General features: G+C 37.3%; 1 protein-coding gene across 6 annotated transcripts in view; it reads right to left on the bottom strand.

Annotated features, from left to right (window-relative positions):
- The window catches only part of NOL4 (nucleolar protein 4), a 128,518-nt gene that overhangs the window by 30,454 nt on the left and 79,935 nt on the right, over positions 1-18,129 (bottom strand). For all 6 annotated transcript variants that reach the window (XM_044424133.1, XM_044424135.1, XM_044424136.1 and 3 more), the window contains one exon: positions 4,448-4,731. In XM_044424133.1, the coding sequence (XP_044280068.1) occupies positions 4,448-4,731 (284 nt within the window). The remainder of the gene's footprint in view (positions 1-4,447; positions 4,732-18,129) is intronic.

The raw sequence follows: 18,129 nt of genomic DNA, 5'->3' as shown, positions 1-18,129 counted from the left end.
GCAGAGGTGTGGTTTAGTGTAGTGGCAGCTGGGTGCCCTTCTTGGAGTTTTGCTGCCTCTAGTTACATAAATATATATCCCACTGGTAATCTGCCTGCTCCAATCCCTATAAATTCATTAAGTTTAACTAAATGCAGCTATAGTGGATTTTAATCCACTAGATATTATCAAGCAAGAATATTTGGAGCATTGTGAGGGCTACAGTATATGTGCCATATATGGTTTTGGGTGTAAGGATCATAGCAAAGGGAAAAAAACATAACAGATACTGAGTCCACAGAAACCTGTGCCTTGAACAGTTCTATGTGATAAGCTTTGTTCCACCATAAGAAATCCATTTGGTTTCATTGTGAAAACCACTTAGGACAGATCCCCTCATGCATACCCACACACACCCATATCCACACACAGTATATGCTTGCCTTTAAAGATCTCCTAAGACATCCAGGGGCCTAAGGGATCATTTAGGTGATTCATTTCCTTTGCAGGGTCTTTTTAATGTATTTTGAAAGCTATTTTAATTTCATTTTAATATTTTATGGCATTTGTATGGTATTTTATGGTATTTTATTGTTTTCTTTTATACATTGTTATAAACCACCCAGACAGTTTCCACTATGTGCCAATATAAACATGAACAATTATTATTATTATTATTATTTTAAAACTGCAATAATAACAATAAAGAGATGTACTTAAATGGTTTATTCTTCCCAGTTCATTCTTATATTGTGAATGATTCAAACTTGTAACTAATGAAATGTAGAATTTCAAATTTAGATAGCCTGATAGCACATTTTCATAATTAGAGGGCAAATTGCAGTGGATTACAACTAATTAAGCTTCTAATTGCATATTAAAAATGCATAAAATAGTTAATTGAAATATTTATGATTCTGAAATAAGAAAAATGGTAAATGGTATGACAGGCAAGAACACACAGCAACAAGAAGCAGAGATTTTACAGCAGGAAAGTGGGTTGTAACCATATATGCCCTCCTGCCCCTTGAGATCAGCAACAGATGCCCTTCTCCAGGAACCCTCCATGAATGATATTAGGAGGGTGAGTACCTGGAGGAGGGCCTTCTCTGCAGTGGCACCCCACCTATGAAATACGCTCCCCAGAGAGGTCCGCCTGGCGCCGTCGTTATTTGTTTTTCGGCGCCAGGCTAAGACCTTTTTATTTAAAACTTATTTTAATTGTTAATTTATTATGTATTTTTAGGATTTAAATTTTTATGCCGAGATGTTACCAAGCTTTTTAATTAATTGTACTAACTGTTATTTATATGTTTTAATTATGTTGTGAGCCGCCCCGAGGCTTTGTTGCGATGGGGGCGGCATAGAAATGTTTTAAATAAATAAATAACCAATGCACTATCATCATCCTGTCAGGAGGATACCAACATTGGCAGGAAGGAAAATGTTCCCTCAGATCTCTCCTGTAAAATTATTTTAATTTGGTAGCACCACAGAAAGAAATGTAGCCAAAAGCAAGAGTTTCAAAATTCAGATCTAGCCAGACACGTATTTAGAAAAGCTAAATAGCCATTTTTAAAAAGTAGCTATGATCCCAACACTAAAGCTCATCCCCAAGGTCATGGCGGGCAGGAAAGAAAATGTTCAAAAAATAAACATTCAAAACTGAATTCTCAATCTGAGCTGCTATTTTAATGAATAGGTTCTTCCCACTTTGTTACATTGCTCAAACTGCACAAGTTATATATTAAAATGTTCAAAATGCAGTGTCAGAAGAGAAAAGCAGGCTCAGTGCTGAAAGCTTGAAGTACCTTGATGGTGACTATACCCCCACTATTAATTTGTGAATCAAAACTATATTCCACTGAAGAACCTCTCCCCAGTCCTCTACGACTAGTAATCTATTGCTGACCTAACATAATCTGCTAAATTATGTTTAAAAACAGTTAAAAACAGATTTATCCAATTTGTACCATCTGGATCTAAATGCAAAAACAGAGGCAATTTGCAGCTGGTTTCCAGACTTTCCGAAAAAACAACGTTCAAGAAACACAACACTGGCTGACGTGGTCCAACTTTTGTCGTTCTAGTCATTGTTATCAACCTGTAGTTTTTGTTGTTGTTGTTGTTGTTGTAGTTGCAGTTATTCTAACTCGGTTTCTCCATCTCATTTTTATTTCTTGTACAGCCAAACACACCCTACCCGTATTGTCAATTTGCTTCATGTGTAACTGTTTTGTGTAGCATCTACCTCCTGCTCCTAACCTGGTGCAGCCACTACCTAGAACACCGAGCTCACCTTCTTGCATCTTAGTGAGAAGATGCCATTTGCAATTAGGATGTCCTGTTTTGCCTACATTCAAAATGTAAAGGCTACTCTTTGACAAAAATCACTTTGAAGAGGCCAAAATCTCTGCAAAATTCATCTGCCAAGAAATGGAAGTACTGACATTGCATTATGTAAAACAAAAACAAAAGAAGGCATTCAACTCAAAACTTCTGTACTTATATTTTGAAATTTAGCATCATGATGGTGATGATGATGATGATGATGATGATGATGATGATTATATTTCTTTCAGGACAAAATCCTTTCCCGGGTAATGCACATAATAGAAACCAGTAAGTTCTTTTAAATCATTAAAACACAATGCAAAGAGCAAAAATAAAACAAACCCCACAATTGTAACAGTAATATAAACAGCAATAATAACTAGCATATCAGAAGAAGACCAAAGTAAACAGGATGCTTTCAGGGCCTTGTAAAAACCCTACAATGATAGGATATGGTGGAGTCCTGGTAGCAACTTATTCAAAAGCTATGTGGCCTCTGCTGACAAAGGGAAGAAACACAGGCATTTTAAAGTTTTTCAAGATGGGGGTGGGGGACACATGAAGCTCCAAATTTCTGAATCTTAATCCAGGCTCAATATTACATCAAAGCAGATGGCCTTTGTATAGGTCTGAGCAGAATCCTATCATTTGCAAAGCTCCCAATTTGAATTCAAGTGCGATCTTTTAGTTGGTGCACTGTACATCACTACTGTAAACATTTCTACAATAGCACTGTAGTCATTGGTGACTAATGTGCCCATGTTGTCCCTGAATGTGTCCATTAATGCATCCATTTGAAAATGTGGACAAAAATTGATGGACTCTTTCATGTATACTCCACAGAAATGGTATGGAATGAATGTGGAAGGCATGAAAAGGAAAAAGTTTGTGATGAAAACAGAGCTGTGTAAACAGATGTTAATCAGTGAAGCTAAAATGGATTTTAAGAGTAGGCAACTGATAAAAGCTAAACAGTTAACAGGTACAGTTTAGCAGTGTAACCAAAATCAAAAGTGAAATTTGGTTTTAGTATGCTGCTTAATTGCTTATTGTTTTATTGGTAGTTGTTACTAAACTATTTATTTTCCTTAGGAACTGCGAATTTGTGTTAAAATATTTAATACATCTACGTATTATATTTTTATCCCTCTCTGTAAGAAGTTTAACATGGAACACTTGTGAATGCAGCTTGTCCTGTCATCCAAATGCAGTGAGGGTAGGTTATTGGTGTGGTTAATAAATTATCCATAATGCTAAAATAGCCCATGGAATTGGGCCTTTGTTAATCATGCCAACAATCCACAACCCAACAAGCTATTTTCATATGTTTTGGGGTTTTATTTATAAAGCACGTAAAGCAGCAGCAGACCACAATGGCATTTAAAAAGCCAAAGTAATTTATAGTATTTTACTGCTGGGTATTAAGCTCATTAAATGCATTCCTACCTAGTATTCATTTTTAGCTTGGTAAAAATGATAGTCCCATAGGCAGTATCAGTTTTTGTTTTTTAAAAAACCAGCTGAAGTGGCCTGTGGAAAAACACTATTAGATTAAATACATCTCTTCATTCTTCTTACAATACATTCATGACAAACACCTTCCTATCATGCTAACTATCCATTCTGCATGATCTATTTATGCACAGCCACCATACTCTTTCTCAGCTAATACAGTAGGAATAAGGGGGAAAATCAATTTTCAGAAATTTCAGTTTCTTGCAATAAACTTCCCAATTTTAATTCACACATGGGCATGCATGCTTATAAATGGCAATAAACAGCTGTAATGCCAAGTCAACATAATAAGAGTATTCAACTACACCAAATAAGGCCATATGCTATGCATGTGATTCATTCTGCAGAAAGATTCCATATGTTTCTTCAAATATTTAGAAAAATATTTCTGATCAGAAACTAAAAACTTGCAGAGTATTTTTCTGGTTGAAAAAATGCTAGTGTATTACTATGCATACTAATATGCATTGTGCACACAAAACAGCAGAGACATCTTGATGTCAACTATTGCACTATTGTGCCAACTTCAAAAGCTATTGAACCATTACAGGGTTTGTTTGTTTTGTTTTCTTCCTGGGTTGTGCTCTTATAATATCTTGTGAATATGGAAGCATCTTACCTTGCTTCCATTTTCTTTTGTCTCCTGTTCCATCTTAAGATCAGATACTAGGATGTTCTTGTACTTGTTCTTTCCATCACTGCTTTGGTCATCTAACCTGTATTCTGAAGTGAGCTGAGCAGAGAAGGGACTGTCACTCAGGTTCAGAGGCTGTTCATCCGATTCCAGAGTTGTTTTCCCATTGCTGTTGGCTTCTGCCACTTCCCTGCAGTGTGTTCCCCCTGAAGCATTGGAACTGTGTCCTGTAGTCTCATTGCCGTTAAAACTCTCTGCAGCTGAGTCATCTATGAAACACATGGTTTTACACATGTTCAATGGCATGCTGGCAACACTACATCCATATGTAAGCAAAAAAATAACAATGCAACATAACCTGCTTCTGCATACATGACGGCCTTGTTCACCTCTTTAGCCTGGCAAAATAACCCACAGATCTGCATTTTCACAGAACAACAATCCATCATTTAAACAATCCAGAGTTCACAGCTCAACAACAAACCATAGATCCTCTTTCTAGGTTGTTCCTTGTTAACTAGCTATAGTTTGTTAGTGTGGCTGCATTACAGCAACTCATAATTCAACAATCCATGAGTTAAAAAATGAGGTGAACCAGATCAATGTTGTCAATTGGAAGAGTTTGTGTGATTGCTAATCACTAGGAACCATCACATCTATGAAATTTTAGCCAAACAGATTGGCCAATTAAAAAGGAGAAAGGGCTCGTCTTATCATCTGTCATTTCAGTCAAAGACTTTGATATGTCCCTACAGGGCTATATTAGAAATATAAATTAGAGGTATAAATTATAAATTCAAAACTGAATGTTTGGGACTGGATCCAATAGTTCCTTTCCTTTGCCAGAAGGAACCCTTTTGGCTGAAAAGAAAAGGAACTTTTGGATTCAATCCATCATATATGTCCATATGCATTACAAGTTTTAAACTGTAGCTACGTCCAAAAATGATACATTTCAACATATAATCCTGCACAACGATACAGGTATCTCCCACCCACACATTATCTAAGAGTGGGTGAATCTGCACTGACTCATTTTTACTGCACTCTCTCCATTATGAGGTAAGATGAATAATACATGCAGTCTCTGCTGTCCCTTTCTCTAGTATAAAACCTGAGATGTACCCTATACCTAGTCTTTGTTCACCTTATGGGTCTCATGTATTCAAAACTGTCTTCAGAAATGCCATGAATATAACTTCTCCACATAAAAGCAATAATATATAATTGTAAAAGAATGAAGAGCAAAATAGTGATTTAGTCCTGATAAGCCCTTTCCCCAGATGTTACCAAGGCAACTAATTCCCATGGTTTAGTACGTTTCATTTTGGCACCATTGGTTTATTTTATGGTGAAAAAATAATTTTCAAAGATTGGGTGTGGGGGTGATCAGATTCACCAAAATGTTACTCACAAGTAGACCAACTCTGAAAATAATTTGAACTTATTACACAGAAAAGGCTTTGAAGAATTCTGTATGCCAGTATTTTAAATCATTTTCAAAACTGGTTCTCTTCTTGTTTTAAATGGTCTAAGTTCTTTCTACTAATATTAATGGATCATTGCCATTTTATTACTTCAGGCAATCTATGGATTTCAAAGGACAGCTTCACACATTATAATTTTTGGGGTGCACACATAATAAGTTGGATTTAGATTAAATTATTTGCATATAAATTCCATTGAAATCAATTTAAATAGTTGTGACAAGTCCAATTCATTTCAGTGAACACTCATTGAACAAACAGTGCCCACATTCTGACAGTTTAAGACCAAACTGCAGTGAACCCTGGATTAACATATTCCCCCGTCCCTTTTTCTTTAATGGCATGGTTGCAATGAAGCAAATGTAATTTCTGCCTCTATTCCAGATTAACCACAGTATGTTGAAACAAGTTTCAGAACTCTTGTTTTGAATAAACCATAGTTAAAATTAACCAAAATTTGGAGTTGGATGGCACAACTCAAGTTTTGTTAATCAAAAACAGAAATAAAAGCTTCTGAACTACTTGTAGGAGGAAAGGAGAGGAGGAAATATGAGTGTAGCCATGGAGAGGCTGGGATCAATTTCGTAAAGCTAAGCTATGAGCATGGTTTCATTCTGTCTCTTAACTGCTTTACCCATGTGAGCCCCAGTCCAAAGATAAACACATTTAAGAATATGCTTAAAGAACACATAAAGAACAGCAGCTGTGGGTGCACCTTTCAATCAGATTTACCAGGCACATGGAATGTAACCTTTGTTCACATAGATTCTTGTTGACTCACTTCAAATAAAGTTCAAATTAACTAATGCACTAAAGAGAATTGTAATCTGAACCACTATCAGCATCCTGCTCTACAACCTGAGCATCAAAGATAAATGATACTTCATTGAATTTTAAGCATTTCTAATTTAAGCACAATCTTAATAGTGAGGGTTAAAAAAGAATAAAAATACCAAAAGAAAATTCAGCTTTCTAACCAAATGAAAAAATATTGAAACAAACACACCAGAAGTAGCATAATTCATAAGATATACTAGTTGAGGAAATCTACAGGCACATTTTGAATAAAATTGTTATAAGCAAATAAATATTCACAGAAAAATAGCCAGTCATAGAAGAGTTGTGATATCTTTTCGCATGTCAAGTTAGAATTGTCCTAATTTGATTTCTTGAATCTTGGAACTCTTCTGGAAGAAATCTCTTGGTTTTCCTCTTTTGTTGTTCACTTCTAGTCACTGGGAAGTTGTATTTGGGATTCTGAATCTATTTCTGTCACCTTTTGCTTCTCACCTTGGCAATTGTGTTACTTCTGTCATCCATCTAGGATTTATGAGCTTAATTTCCCTATATGTATTCATAAAGGATGTATAAAAGGCTCTATCTACACATGTGAATTTGATTTACAGAATGAACTTGTATTAACTGGAAAAAAGTGTGCATTCCTGTATACATTATTCCTAGGAGTAAGTCTGATTGAATAAAATGGGACTTCTGAATAGACATGCACTATAAATAAGTATCCATGGTTAAAAGATTCGATTAGGGAAAGAAAGCGCTGTGCAGAGCTCCACTGCTTTTTACCATTGCACGAGTGGCTGCACAAGTGCTAGCAGGCCACTTTGTCCTTGCACATAGCCTGGAGATTGTTTTTATTTTTATTATTTATTTATTTAAAGCTTTTATATACCATCCCATTACTGGCATCTTGGGGAGGTTTACATTTTGCTAGTGCAACATTATTTGCATTGCTGAATACAACTCTATTTTAGGTCCTTTCCATTAGGTTTTTTTTCCATCTTGATACAGCAGTAGAATTGGAAATGCCAAGAAGGTCATCCAACCCCCTGCTTACTGCAAGATTCCAAGTTAAATCATCACTCTCAGATGGTAGTTCAGCTTCATCTTGAATGTCTTTAGTATACGAGAGTCCATAACTGTCCTACGTAATTGTTTCCATTGTCATACTGCTCTAACGGATAGGAAATTCCTCCTGATATTCAGCCACAATATGACTTCCTGCAACTTTCACACATTATTCAGTGTCTTGCACTCAGAGGTGATCAAGAAGAGATCCTGTCCTTCCTGTTTGTGCCAACCTTTCAAGTACTTGAAGAATGCTGTCATCTCTCCCCTCAGCCTTCTCTTCTCAAGGTTGAACATGACCATTTCTTTCAATCTCTCCTTACAGTATTTCGTTTCTAGTCACCAGATCATCCTTGTTATTATTTATTATTATTCCTTTCATTTCTATACTGCCCTGTAGATGATGTTCTTTGAGCGTTTACAACAAAGTGTTGCCCTCCTCTGAACCCTTCCCAGCTTGTCTACATATTTTGTAAACTGTGGTGTCCAGAACTGGATGAGGCCTAATTAGTGCTGAGTGAAGACGAATTAGTGCTTCATGTGATTTGGAAATAATTCTATTAATGCAGCCAAAAATAGCATCTGCCCTATTCACAGCTACATCACAGAGTTGACTCATATTCAGTTTGTGATCTACAACAGATCCAAGATCTTTCTCACTTGCAGTATTGTTGAGCCAAGTATTCCCCATCTTGAAACAATGCTTTTGGTTTCTTTTTATTAGGTGCAGAATTTGGCATTTGTCCCTATTAAATTTCATTCTGTTGTTTTCAGCCCAGCACTCCAGCCTATCAAGATCACTTTGAATTTTGTTTCTGTATTCCAGCATATTTGCTGGGCCCAGAACCCTGTTGTATCCCACTTGTTATCTCTCCCCAGTTTAAAAATGTGCCATTGATGATCACTCTTTGAGTCAAATTCTGTAGCCAGCTGTGAGTCCACCTAATCATTGTTCCATCTAACCCACTTTTAGATAGTTTGCTAATCAGGGCACTTTGATATCATAGTCACTTTGTCAAAAGTTTTGCTGAAATCAGGGTATATTATGTCCACAGAATTCCCACAGTCCATCAGGGAGGATACCCATTCAAAAAATGAAATCAGATTAGTCTGGCAATATTTGTTCTTAAGAAATCCATGTTGGCTGCTAGTAATCACTGCATTGTTTTCAAGGTGTTTGCAGACTGATTGCTTCATAATCTGCTCCAGAATTTTCCCTGCAATTGATATCAGACTGACTGGTCTGCAGTCCCTTGGTTCTTGTCTCCCCCAGCTTCCCCCTTTTCTTAAAATGAAGATAGCATTAGCCCTTCTTCATTCATCTGCCACTTCCCGTCATTCATGATTTCTCAAAGATAACAGGCAGTGGTTCTGAGAGTTCTGCTAGCTCCTTTATTACTCTATAAGTCATTCAACCTAATTAAAACATCCTTGACTATTTGCCTATCAAAGGTGCTATCCTGCTCCTTCAGCTTGTACTTCCCCTCTGTCAGGAAGATTGTAGAACCTCTTTTGGGAGGACTGAGCTAAATTAGGAACTCAGCTCTTCTGCCTGCATCATTTATCATTTTGCCATCCACGTTGACTCGTTGGGAAAAAAAATTCTTTCCTCTGTCTCTTACTGTGTTCACATCTGAAAAAGGCTTTTTTGCTGTTTTTAGCATTCTTCAGTTTCATTCCTAGTTTTGGCCTTCCTGATGCTATTCCTGTAACTCTATGCAACCAGTTTGTACTCTTCTTTTATAACCTGGCCTTCCTTCCAATTCCTATACATATCCTTTTTTGTTTTTCAAAGCTCTTTATGAAGCCACATCGGCTTTTTCTGTTGTCTTCTACCTTGTTGGAATTGTTCCTAATTATGCCTTTTGAATTTTCTAAGCATTTCCACCCATCTTGGACTCTTTTTTTCACTGAAGTCACTTGCCATGGAAATATTCCACTTAGCAGAACGTTAACCTTGAAAAGGTTATATATTTGAAAACCACTAGAATGGACAATCCTCTGAGGGTGGAAAAAACAATACACTCCTTCCTATGTATATCCATGTTACTTGCATTGTGTGAATGATATAAAGCTGAAGAAGGAATATTTTATGGAACATTGTTATGGTAGTTCCTCCTTCCTTTGAGAGGGTGCTAAACTATGATGTCATGCAAAGGAACAATGGCATCTTTGCAGTGTGATAACTTTCCTCTGGTCTGCAGTAAATGAGATACATTTATTGCTTACAAATATACTTTAGGGGCAGTATCCAGTACACTTGGCTCAATCTCTTACATAAGAGAGCCCCACCACACACACAGGGTGGATCTGGTAGTTCTGTTATCAGCTCTAGAAACAAGTCCATGAGTGGAGCTTTCTGCTATAAGTTCTGCTGCCCTGCCCCATTCTGGAAGCTAGTTTTGGCTTGATTTATAAAACAGCACATTGCACTGGCATTTGGTCCTTCCGGTGTGTCAGCAAGCTTGGATAGTGTCATTGAAACATTAAAACATATTCTCAGTAGTACTATCAGCCTTTTATATCATGATGATCATACACACTGAAAATCAATCATAATGCATGTTATCAAAAATACACAGAATGACTGTCTTTTCTCATACTAAAAGAACCTAAATGTTTATGACAGCAATATCAATAGTGCTTTGCACTATGAGTAAGATGGACACATAACTTAGATGTCCCATCTGAATTCCTTCATATCTTCCATACTTGCTCATACATATTTTAACTCAACACACCAACATCGTGATGATTTCACAAGTGTTCCTTTGTTTTTAGTGAAATTTTCATGGTGTCTATATCTGCTTATCTACCATATATACTTTAAGCTTGCATGGTGCTTTCTAGTCTACATCTACCAATCCAGCAAAAATAAAGACATGAGAGGAAATTTATTTGATTTCGAAGCTTTCTATACAATTATGTCTGAAAGCCAAACTGCTTCTGCAAATAGCAGGAAACACATAACCACATAAACATAAAAAATATGAACAATTAAAATATTTCCTTTGCATCCTGCCACTAAGAGATGAACTAATGTTTCACATATGCTATGGTATCACAAAAGCACCACAAAATGAGTTTTTATTGTTCTTTTTATTCTTTCTTATAGCTCTATTTTTGCCTTTTTTGTTTAGGATTTTAAATGAAGATCATAAATCAACATTAAAATGTCTAAACTTGCATGTTGAAAATGGATTATTCAGTGCTTCGAGAAGTGGGAATTGTTGCACTTCTACATCACTTCCTTCTCTGCCTGAACTTCAGGGATTTTCCGGTATTCAGTGGATATGTTGGTGCATTCAATATACTTGGCTGCTTCCGGTTCTTAATACATGCCCATCATTATGAAACAAACATAATAAGGTTTATAGGAATACATCTGGTTAGTTGTGGATAACATATTTCCTTTGGTTTATTTATACAAATACAGTGTTGCTTCTCACTTCAACATGCCTCTTAAACAAGAAGATATATTTATATTCAAACCTAGCTACCTAATGTCATTTGACTGTGGGCATGGGATATCATTCTTCAACAAGACTTAGAAAACATTGCTCCAATATTCTCCTTGGGAGGAGCAGATACGTACAGTGAATTCTGCTCTTCAACTTAAATACCAGAGTCTGTGGCAGGCCAATTCTATCATTGCACATGCAGCATCCCTCAGGCGAGGTCCAACCTTTTTCTTGCAGTGCACCCAGGGATTAGCTTGACTTCCCCAACATTTTTTCCACTGCACAGTAAGAGCGAATCTTTCCTGTATGAAGCAAGAGATGGTGTTGCTATGACAACACATTCTAGCAGTGGGACTACTGAGATGAGCTGAAAAGATGACAGGGAGACATGTACTCAGCCTTCCTCCAGGGCTTTGGGCTGCTTCTTCTAGGATTTAATTCTCCTAAGTTTACTGACAGCCTGGGATCTTAATTATCTGTGTATTGCTATGGGATGATTAACTAGTTAAGAATGTGGTCAGGATATTATGAGCATTCTTTAGCGAAATTGCCATTTCTGAGCAATTAAATGCAATGTGGCCACTTCTAAAACCATTAAATGTTCTTACATGATATCTCTTCACTTAAGTAAACACCCACTGTGTGAAAGAAAAATAAAGAGTGTTAATCTTTTTGCAGTAGCCTTCTTCATGGTTTTTCTTTTTAGCACAGATCTCATACGAAGAGCTCAGTATCACACTAGTGTATACGTAGCTAGTTTTCTGGAGGCAAGGGCAGGATATGCTGACAACTGCAATTCCAAAGGCCTAATTTCTCATATGAGCCTCTATAAAACAAACAAAAAAAATCTAAGATAGCCCTCCATTTTACGAGAAAAGATAGTTAAGCCATTTAAGCACTGCATACATAATGGACACATGACTTCCAGATAACCACAGTCTGGCTCTTGTTGTTTTGGCTTTTCCCTCTCAGGAACAATTCACATAACCCTTTGGCATATTCCTCTTATTACATTTTGTATTACCAGGATTAACTGATTTCTGATGTTCTTGTTTCATTATCATTAGACATGAGCAGACTGTGGCTATTTTTGGAAATGGGTGGTCATAGATCCAGTTGTCTTTCTGGATCAAAGCAAGAATTAATGAAGCAAGAGTAGCTGATATTTCCTCTATCACTGCTTTTGCGTACATTACAGAAGGGACACATGTAAATTCACCATAACAAGAGGCATGATCTGTCTATACAAACACCCTATACAAGGGATTTTGCATGAAGGCCATTTTCCATGAGATGTGGAAATAGAAATGGAGAAAATGTAAAACCTCTTCCTCTTCCTCCATTGTTGCTTTCATCAATTCCCAAACCTATGCTTTCTCTGCTCCTGTATGTTTACTGATGACATTTCCAGAAACCTCTCTCCCTCTAATATGTCCTGTATGTGCTACTGTGACCATGGTGCAAATACAGCTGCAAGTCTGTGTGAAATGTGAACCATGTTTAGCACTGTAGTAATTTATTTATTTTTATAATAAATTTTATCCAGACAATTATGATTTCTGTCAGTACGAGGTATTAGAACCCAAACAGTAGATTTGATTCAACTCCCTTGTCTGGCATCTCAAAGGAGCAGCTGTCACTCAAGAACCCTTTAGTGATACTTTTTTTTAAAATCAGGACTGAGTGTTTTGTTAGTCTCCCCAAGCCTAAGGAGATATCAGTAGAATTAGGCAAACCCCTTATTGCTGACTTGATCTGAGACTGGGCACACCCCTATATCATGCAAGCCCATAATATTAAAAAGAAATTCATAGGTTGAATTTTTTTTTTTTTTTAGGTTGAAATTTTTTATTTAAATAAAAACATAGGCTTTGCGTCTATTACCACAGCTTGCCATGAAGAGATTAGTATAATTCAATATACAGTTATAGTACCTGTATGTTTTTATTTAATTAGTGTAAGGATTTTTAAAAGGCATTTTTCTACCATTCAACTCTGTAACATTGGAAAACAGCCAAAGCCTCAACAAACATATGGTTGTGCAATTAAAACCAATGAACCAGAATCTACAAATATAAACGAATCTTTTGCTAAATTATTTCCTACTTCTGAGGAAAGATTTTATATCCAGTCTTCTAGAGTTCTGATTCAATGTTATACCTTTTTCTTATCAATTGGATATTGAACTCAACCAGCAGTCAAGACTTAATTTTGCTATTCATAGATATATGATGGCATGACTTAAAGGAAAATTACATTCAGTCAAAGCAAATGATGTCTATTTGCAAAAACAAAATCTAATATTAAGTCATAACTTTATAAGATGCTTACATTTTCACAGAAGTACAGTTACCTTTTCTTTGCATGGCTATGCATTAAAACATTTCATTAATTTGTATGCCTTATAATTCTTCTTCAGAAATTTATATTCAGACTTGGAACCAGAAGTCAGTGACCTCATTTGGACAATGATAGCTGATCAATTAACTTTCAAGGCACTGTGGCATGTGTGGTACACCATTATGAATATGTAAAGCCCACCAGTTGGCTGCCATGACTTGTTATGTCACCTGAACCTGTGTGGTAGAGATTTTTGAGGGTTAAACAACTATCCCACAGCCCATAGTCATTCTTAGGGAGATGTTTGACCCCCCCAAATACCCCCCCCCCGGAGTTCAGAATCCATGACAAGTGCTAGCACTCCAGGACAGGTTAAGTCTTCCATATTCATAATGGCTCATGGCTCATGCCACAGTTTCTTGTGGGTAAATTAACCCGAACTGAGTTGCAGTAATTTTTTCTGGCCTCTAGCACTTCAGAGTGTTGGATAGGATCTCACATGACTGGAAGCCCTTTCTAGTTAAACAAAAAACCCCTCCATGAAAACTGACAGGCCAGAAACATAAGTTAGAAGCCTTCCTCCTAGCATCTCATTTATTATTTGGACAGAATGTTTGCCTGGAATAACCTTCTCTCATATAATTTCCAGCTGCAGTGTGAAGGAGCACTACCCAGACACATGCTTACCATGTCAAGGAGGACTAGAGCTTGGTTTACAAGATGACATGGTGTCAATGGGGCCTCTGAAAAGTCAATTTATGATGCATTCTGTGATAACCCTGAATACCTATTAGGTAAGTAAACTTCATAGGAAGAAATTGCACTAAATATTATAATGTAATTTCATGATGAAACTTATACTGATGATTTATTTGTCCTAGTATTTTTAATATTTTACTGCAATGCCAGGCTCTATAAGAAGTCTTATGGCCACTAGGATGTCCCATTCTACAAAATAATAAGATGTAAGGGTTTTTTATGCTAGCTCAGTTTTATTACAGGAATCCTATGTCATTAACTCTGGGGACAAACTCAAAGTTAATACATCTGTATGTGCTTAAATCTCTCCCACTGAAATTAATGGAACTTAAAGTTGGCTAAATTCAGCCCTCTGTTTATATCACCCAGTGGCCTGGATTCAAAGTACTACATAATTTCTCCCATATACCCAAGTGGGAATTTGAACTTGACTTTTCTGAAACTCTACTTCCTAGTTACACTACAAACCGGTTTTGAAATTTAAGCATGTTTTGAAAACAGACTGCAATATGAGATTTGAGTGAGGTGTTTAAAGATGTGGGAGGGGTCCAAAGTATCACCAGGCATGCCGAAGCCCTTGTGTTCAAGCCACTGATTTTTAGTCAGTTTTACTATTTCCCCTTTTTAGGAAATACATGAAATAGTTTTATAAATCTATGACCAAATGAGAGACTTATGGCTTGGAAAGTTGCTCTTGGAGGGAGGCATAATAGGAATGTCTTTGAAGAAATACTGTGTTCCCCTTGTCTCATTTCTGCACTTATAACATCAGAGCACTACCAGCATAATGATAAAGAGGTAGCTGTGCTGTATGATCTATAGCCTTTTGTGGAGAAAAAGCTGCTTAATTTATGAAAAAGTACATGGCTACAATGCATTTCACTACTGGAGAGAGGGAGCACATTACCTATACATGCACATGCATATACATATATGCATACATTCTGTTATAAATGCCAGTACACTGCTGCAGAAAGGTGACCTTCCTTCCTTCCTTCCTTCCTTCCTTCCTTCCTTCCTTCCTTTTCTAAAGGGCAATTTCCACACATGAAATAGGGGACAGCAAGGGAGTGCTCAGTTGGGAAAGAAATAAAAATATATATTTTAGAACAACTGACAGGAACCAACTGTATGACATCATCAGTGATAGACATTATTCAACAGTTGTTCATGACAGTTACATGACTGGTTTCCTGTGATAGTATGAATAACTGGTGCTGGAGGAGGAGAGAAGAACATTAACCTTTAATTGGTATATCATAGATGGAAAATGTCTATAATCCTTGCAACTTGCAGGTACAATATCATCTTTCACAAGCAATACATCAGTTCAAACCATTAATGAGTCAGATCAATGTAGCTGAAACAGTCATCCAGTGGGTCTCTCACAGGACAGTGCCATATTATTTCAGGTGAAATGTCCTTTTTGTCATTTAAATTGAGCAGTGCCTGGAGATTCAAATGAGAGCAAAGCAAGGATCCCCACCAGCAGCAGGTATGGAGTGTTAAAGCTGGGGTGGGGTGGGGGGGTTCAATCTCTCCTGTGTAATCCTCCAACTTACTGGCAGGGAAAAGAATAGGAGAACAAAAACACAGTCAGAACCTTCTTATATATCCCACTACTTCCCAATGACACACACACAGCTTCCACACAGTGGGAGTCCTTGAAGTCCTAGTAAATGCAAATGTTTCTTAGAACTGTAACTCTTGTCAGCAATATCCTGTCCTTAGGATTGCTCCTAAATTGGATCCTGCATCGGGATTAATGCTGCTGCTGAGATTGGAAAGTGTGCACATGTGTGTTTATGTGTGTCAGAAAACTATGAGCAAATGAACAAACAGAAAGTATGGGTCTGGTCTGCAATGGCTCCCTCTGCTGTCAACACTCCCTCCCACCAGATAACCTTTCCTGATACTCCATCATTGCTGGGCAATTGAAGTTCAAGCTGGGAGACCCTTTAAGTATGGATGGGCAATTTCAGTTGTTTTGGTCTGTTACTGTCCTATTACCCCACCATTGGCTATACAAACTAGGATTGATGGGAGCCATAGGCCAAAACACTTGAGGGTCCACAAACTGGCCACCCCTGGAATGGAGTGAGCTAGAAGCACTGAGAACTCCATTTTATAAATGCTGCCCCTGCAGAAATGACAGACCTCCCTGCCTTAGAAATGAGAGATCTGTCATTAGTGAATCTTGACACACCAAGCCCACCAACTACCACTCCACCTTCACCAGGACAAATTTTTGGTTTGTATTCTGGACTAGGAATTGAGAGACCAAGATCCAAGTTTTGACTTTGCCTTGAAGCTCATTGGGTAACCATGGGCCAGTCACTGACACTCTACATAACCTACCTCATCTCACAAGGTTCTTACTGTGAGGATAAAAGGGAGAATAGGGTGATCATGTACACTGCCTCAGGTGCCTTGAAAAGAAAAAAAGTTTGGATTTTAATGTAGCAACTAAACAAATAACAAACTTTGAGAAAGGAAGGAGCAGTGGGGGCTGGGCCTGAGCTATGCTGAGGTTGACCTTTTCAAGCATCACCTTTCACTAACTCAAGCTTTCTAAACACCTTTGAGCACTCCCTCAAGACTCAGCAATTTATGTTTTGGCCTTCTGCTCTGGCCTTCTCAGTACAACAGGATCCTTCTTTCTTCTCCTCTAGACAGCACAGTCACTGAATTCCCCCTTGATCTGCTGATCATAATTAGGTTACAAGGTGTTAAAAATAGCATCTATTCTCCTCTTTCTATGTCACAATGATAACAGTGGGTTCGAATAACAGAAAAAGCATGCACACGGTTATCTGTAGCATTGAAATATCTAAAGATAGTCCTGATGTCTCAGTTACCTGTGAAATAGAGAAGCCTGCTGGCCCTTATGATGGAAAGAGGATCCTGTGAATTCCCTGAAAATGTTGGTGTATAACTCACCATTTTTCCTGGGTCTGGAACCCTTGATGTGAGACATCAACTTTTGAAGCTTCATTGTAGTAAAACTAAAGGGCTCCTATTTGACTTCCTGACAATATAAGGTGAACAAAATTGTGAGCCTGGCTGTTGCTGAGGCAACCAGAACTGTTGTGTAACAGAGATACTGTTGAGCATGTCCAAGCTGAAGTGCCAGTTATCTTTACTAACCATTCATTCAAGTTTGATATAATGCTGTGTGACAATGTCTGTAGAAAGCTTATGGAACAGGTAAGAATTCTTCTGCTCCAGATAGCATTTCCCATCGAGATTGCTGAGGCCGAGGAAAGGGCACAAGACCCTTTATTTATTTATTTATTTATTTATTTATTTATTTCTCAGGAGATCACATTCAGAGGGATCATGTTTGTATTTATAACCTGCCCTGTCCTGTCCTAGGGTTCAGGGCAACTTGTAACAATTTCATTGGAATCTGTCTCTGTAAAATTATGTTTGGATAGCTTGAGTATATAAAAGAGAGCAAACTAACATGATAAACTATATCCATACTGTAACGTATATGGCTTTCTTAGAACTATATTCTGATCAGCTCTCTTCCCCAAGTCTCTGAGTCTGCAAATACACCAATAATAATAATAATAATAATAATAATAATACCCACCACTAGAACCCTAAGCCTTTGGGGAAGGTCATCTGGAGTTTAAGGGTTTAGTGTCACCAGTTTGCTAACACCCAATTCTATTTCTCCTTTCCATCTTATGCTAATGAAGATGTTTTAATTTTGTAAACTGCCTTTATTCCCATGATCAGGAACAGACAG

The sequence above is a fragment of the Varanus komodoensis genome, unplaced genomic scaffold (genome assembly GCF_004798865.1).
Source record: "Varanus komodoensis strain SLA01 unplaced genomic scaffold, ASM479886v1 scaffold14_1, whole genome shotgun sequence".
In the NCBI taxonomy this organism is placed as follows: Eukaryota; Metazoa; Chordata; class Lepidosauria; order Squamata; family Varanidae; genus Varanus; species Varanus komodoensis.
Note: the sequence above shows the minus strand (reverse complement) of the source record. Positions and strands in the feature narration are given on the sequence as shown.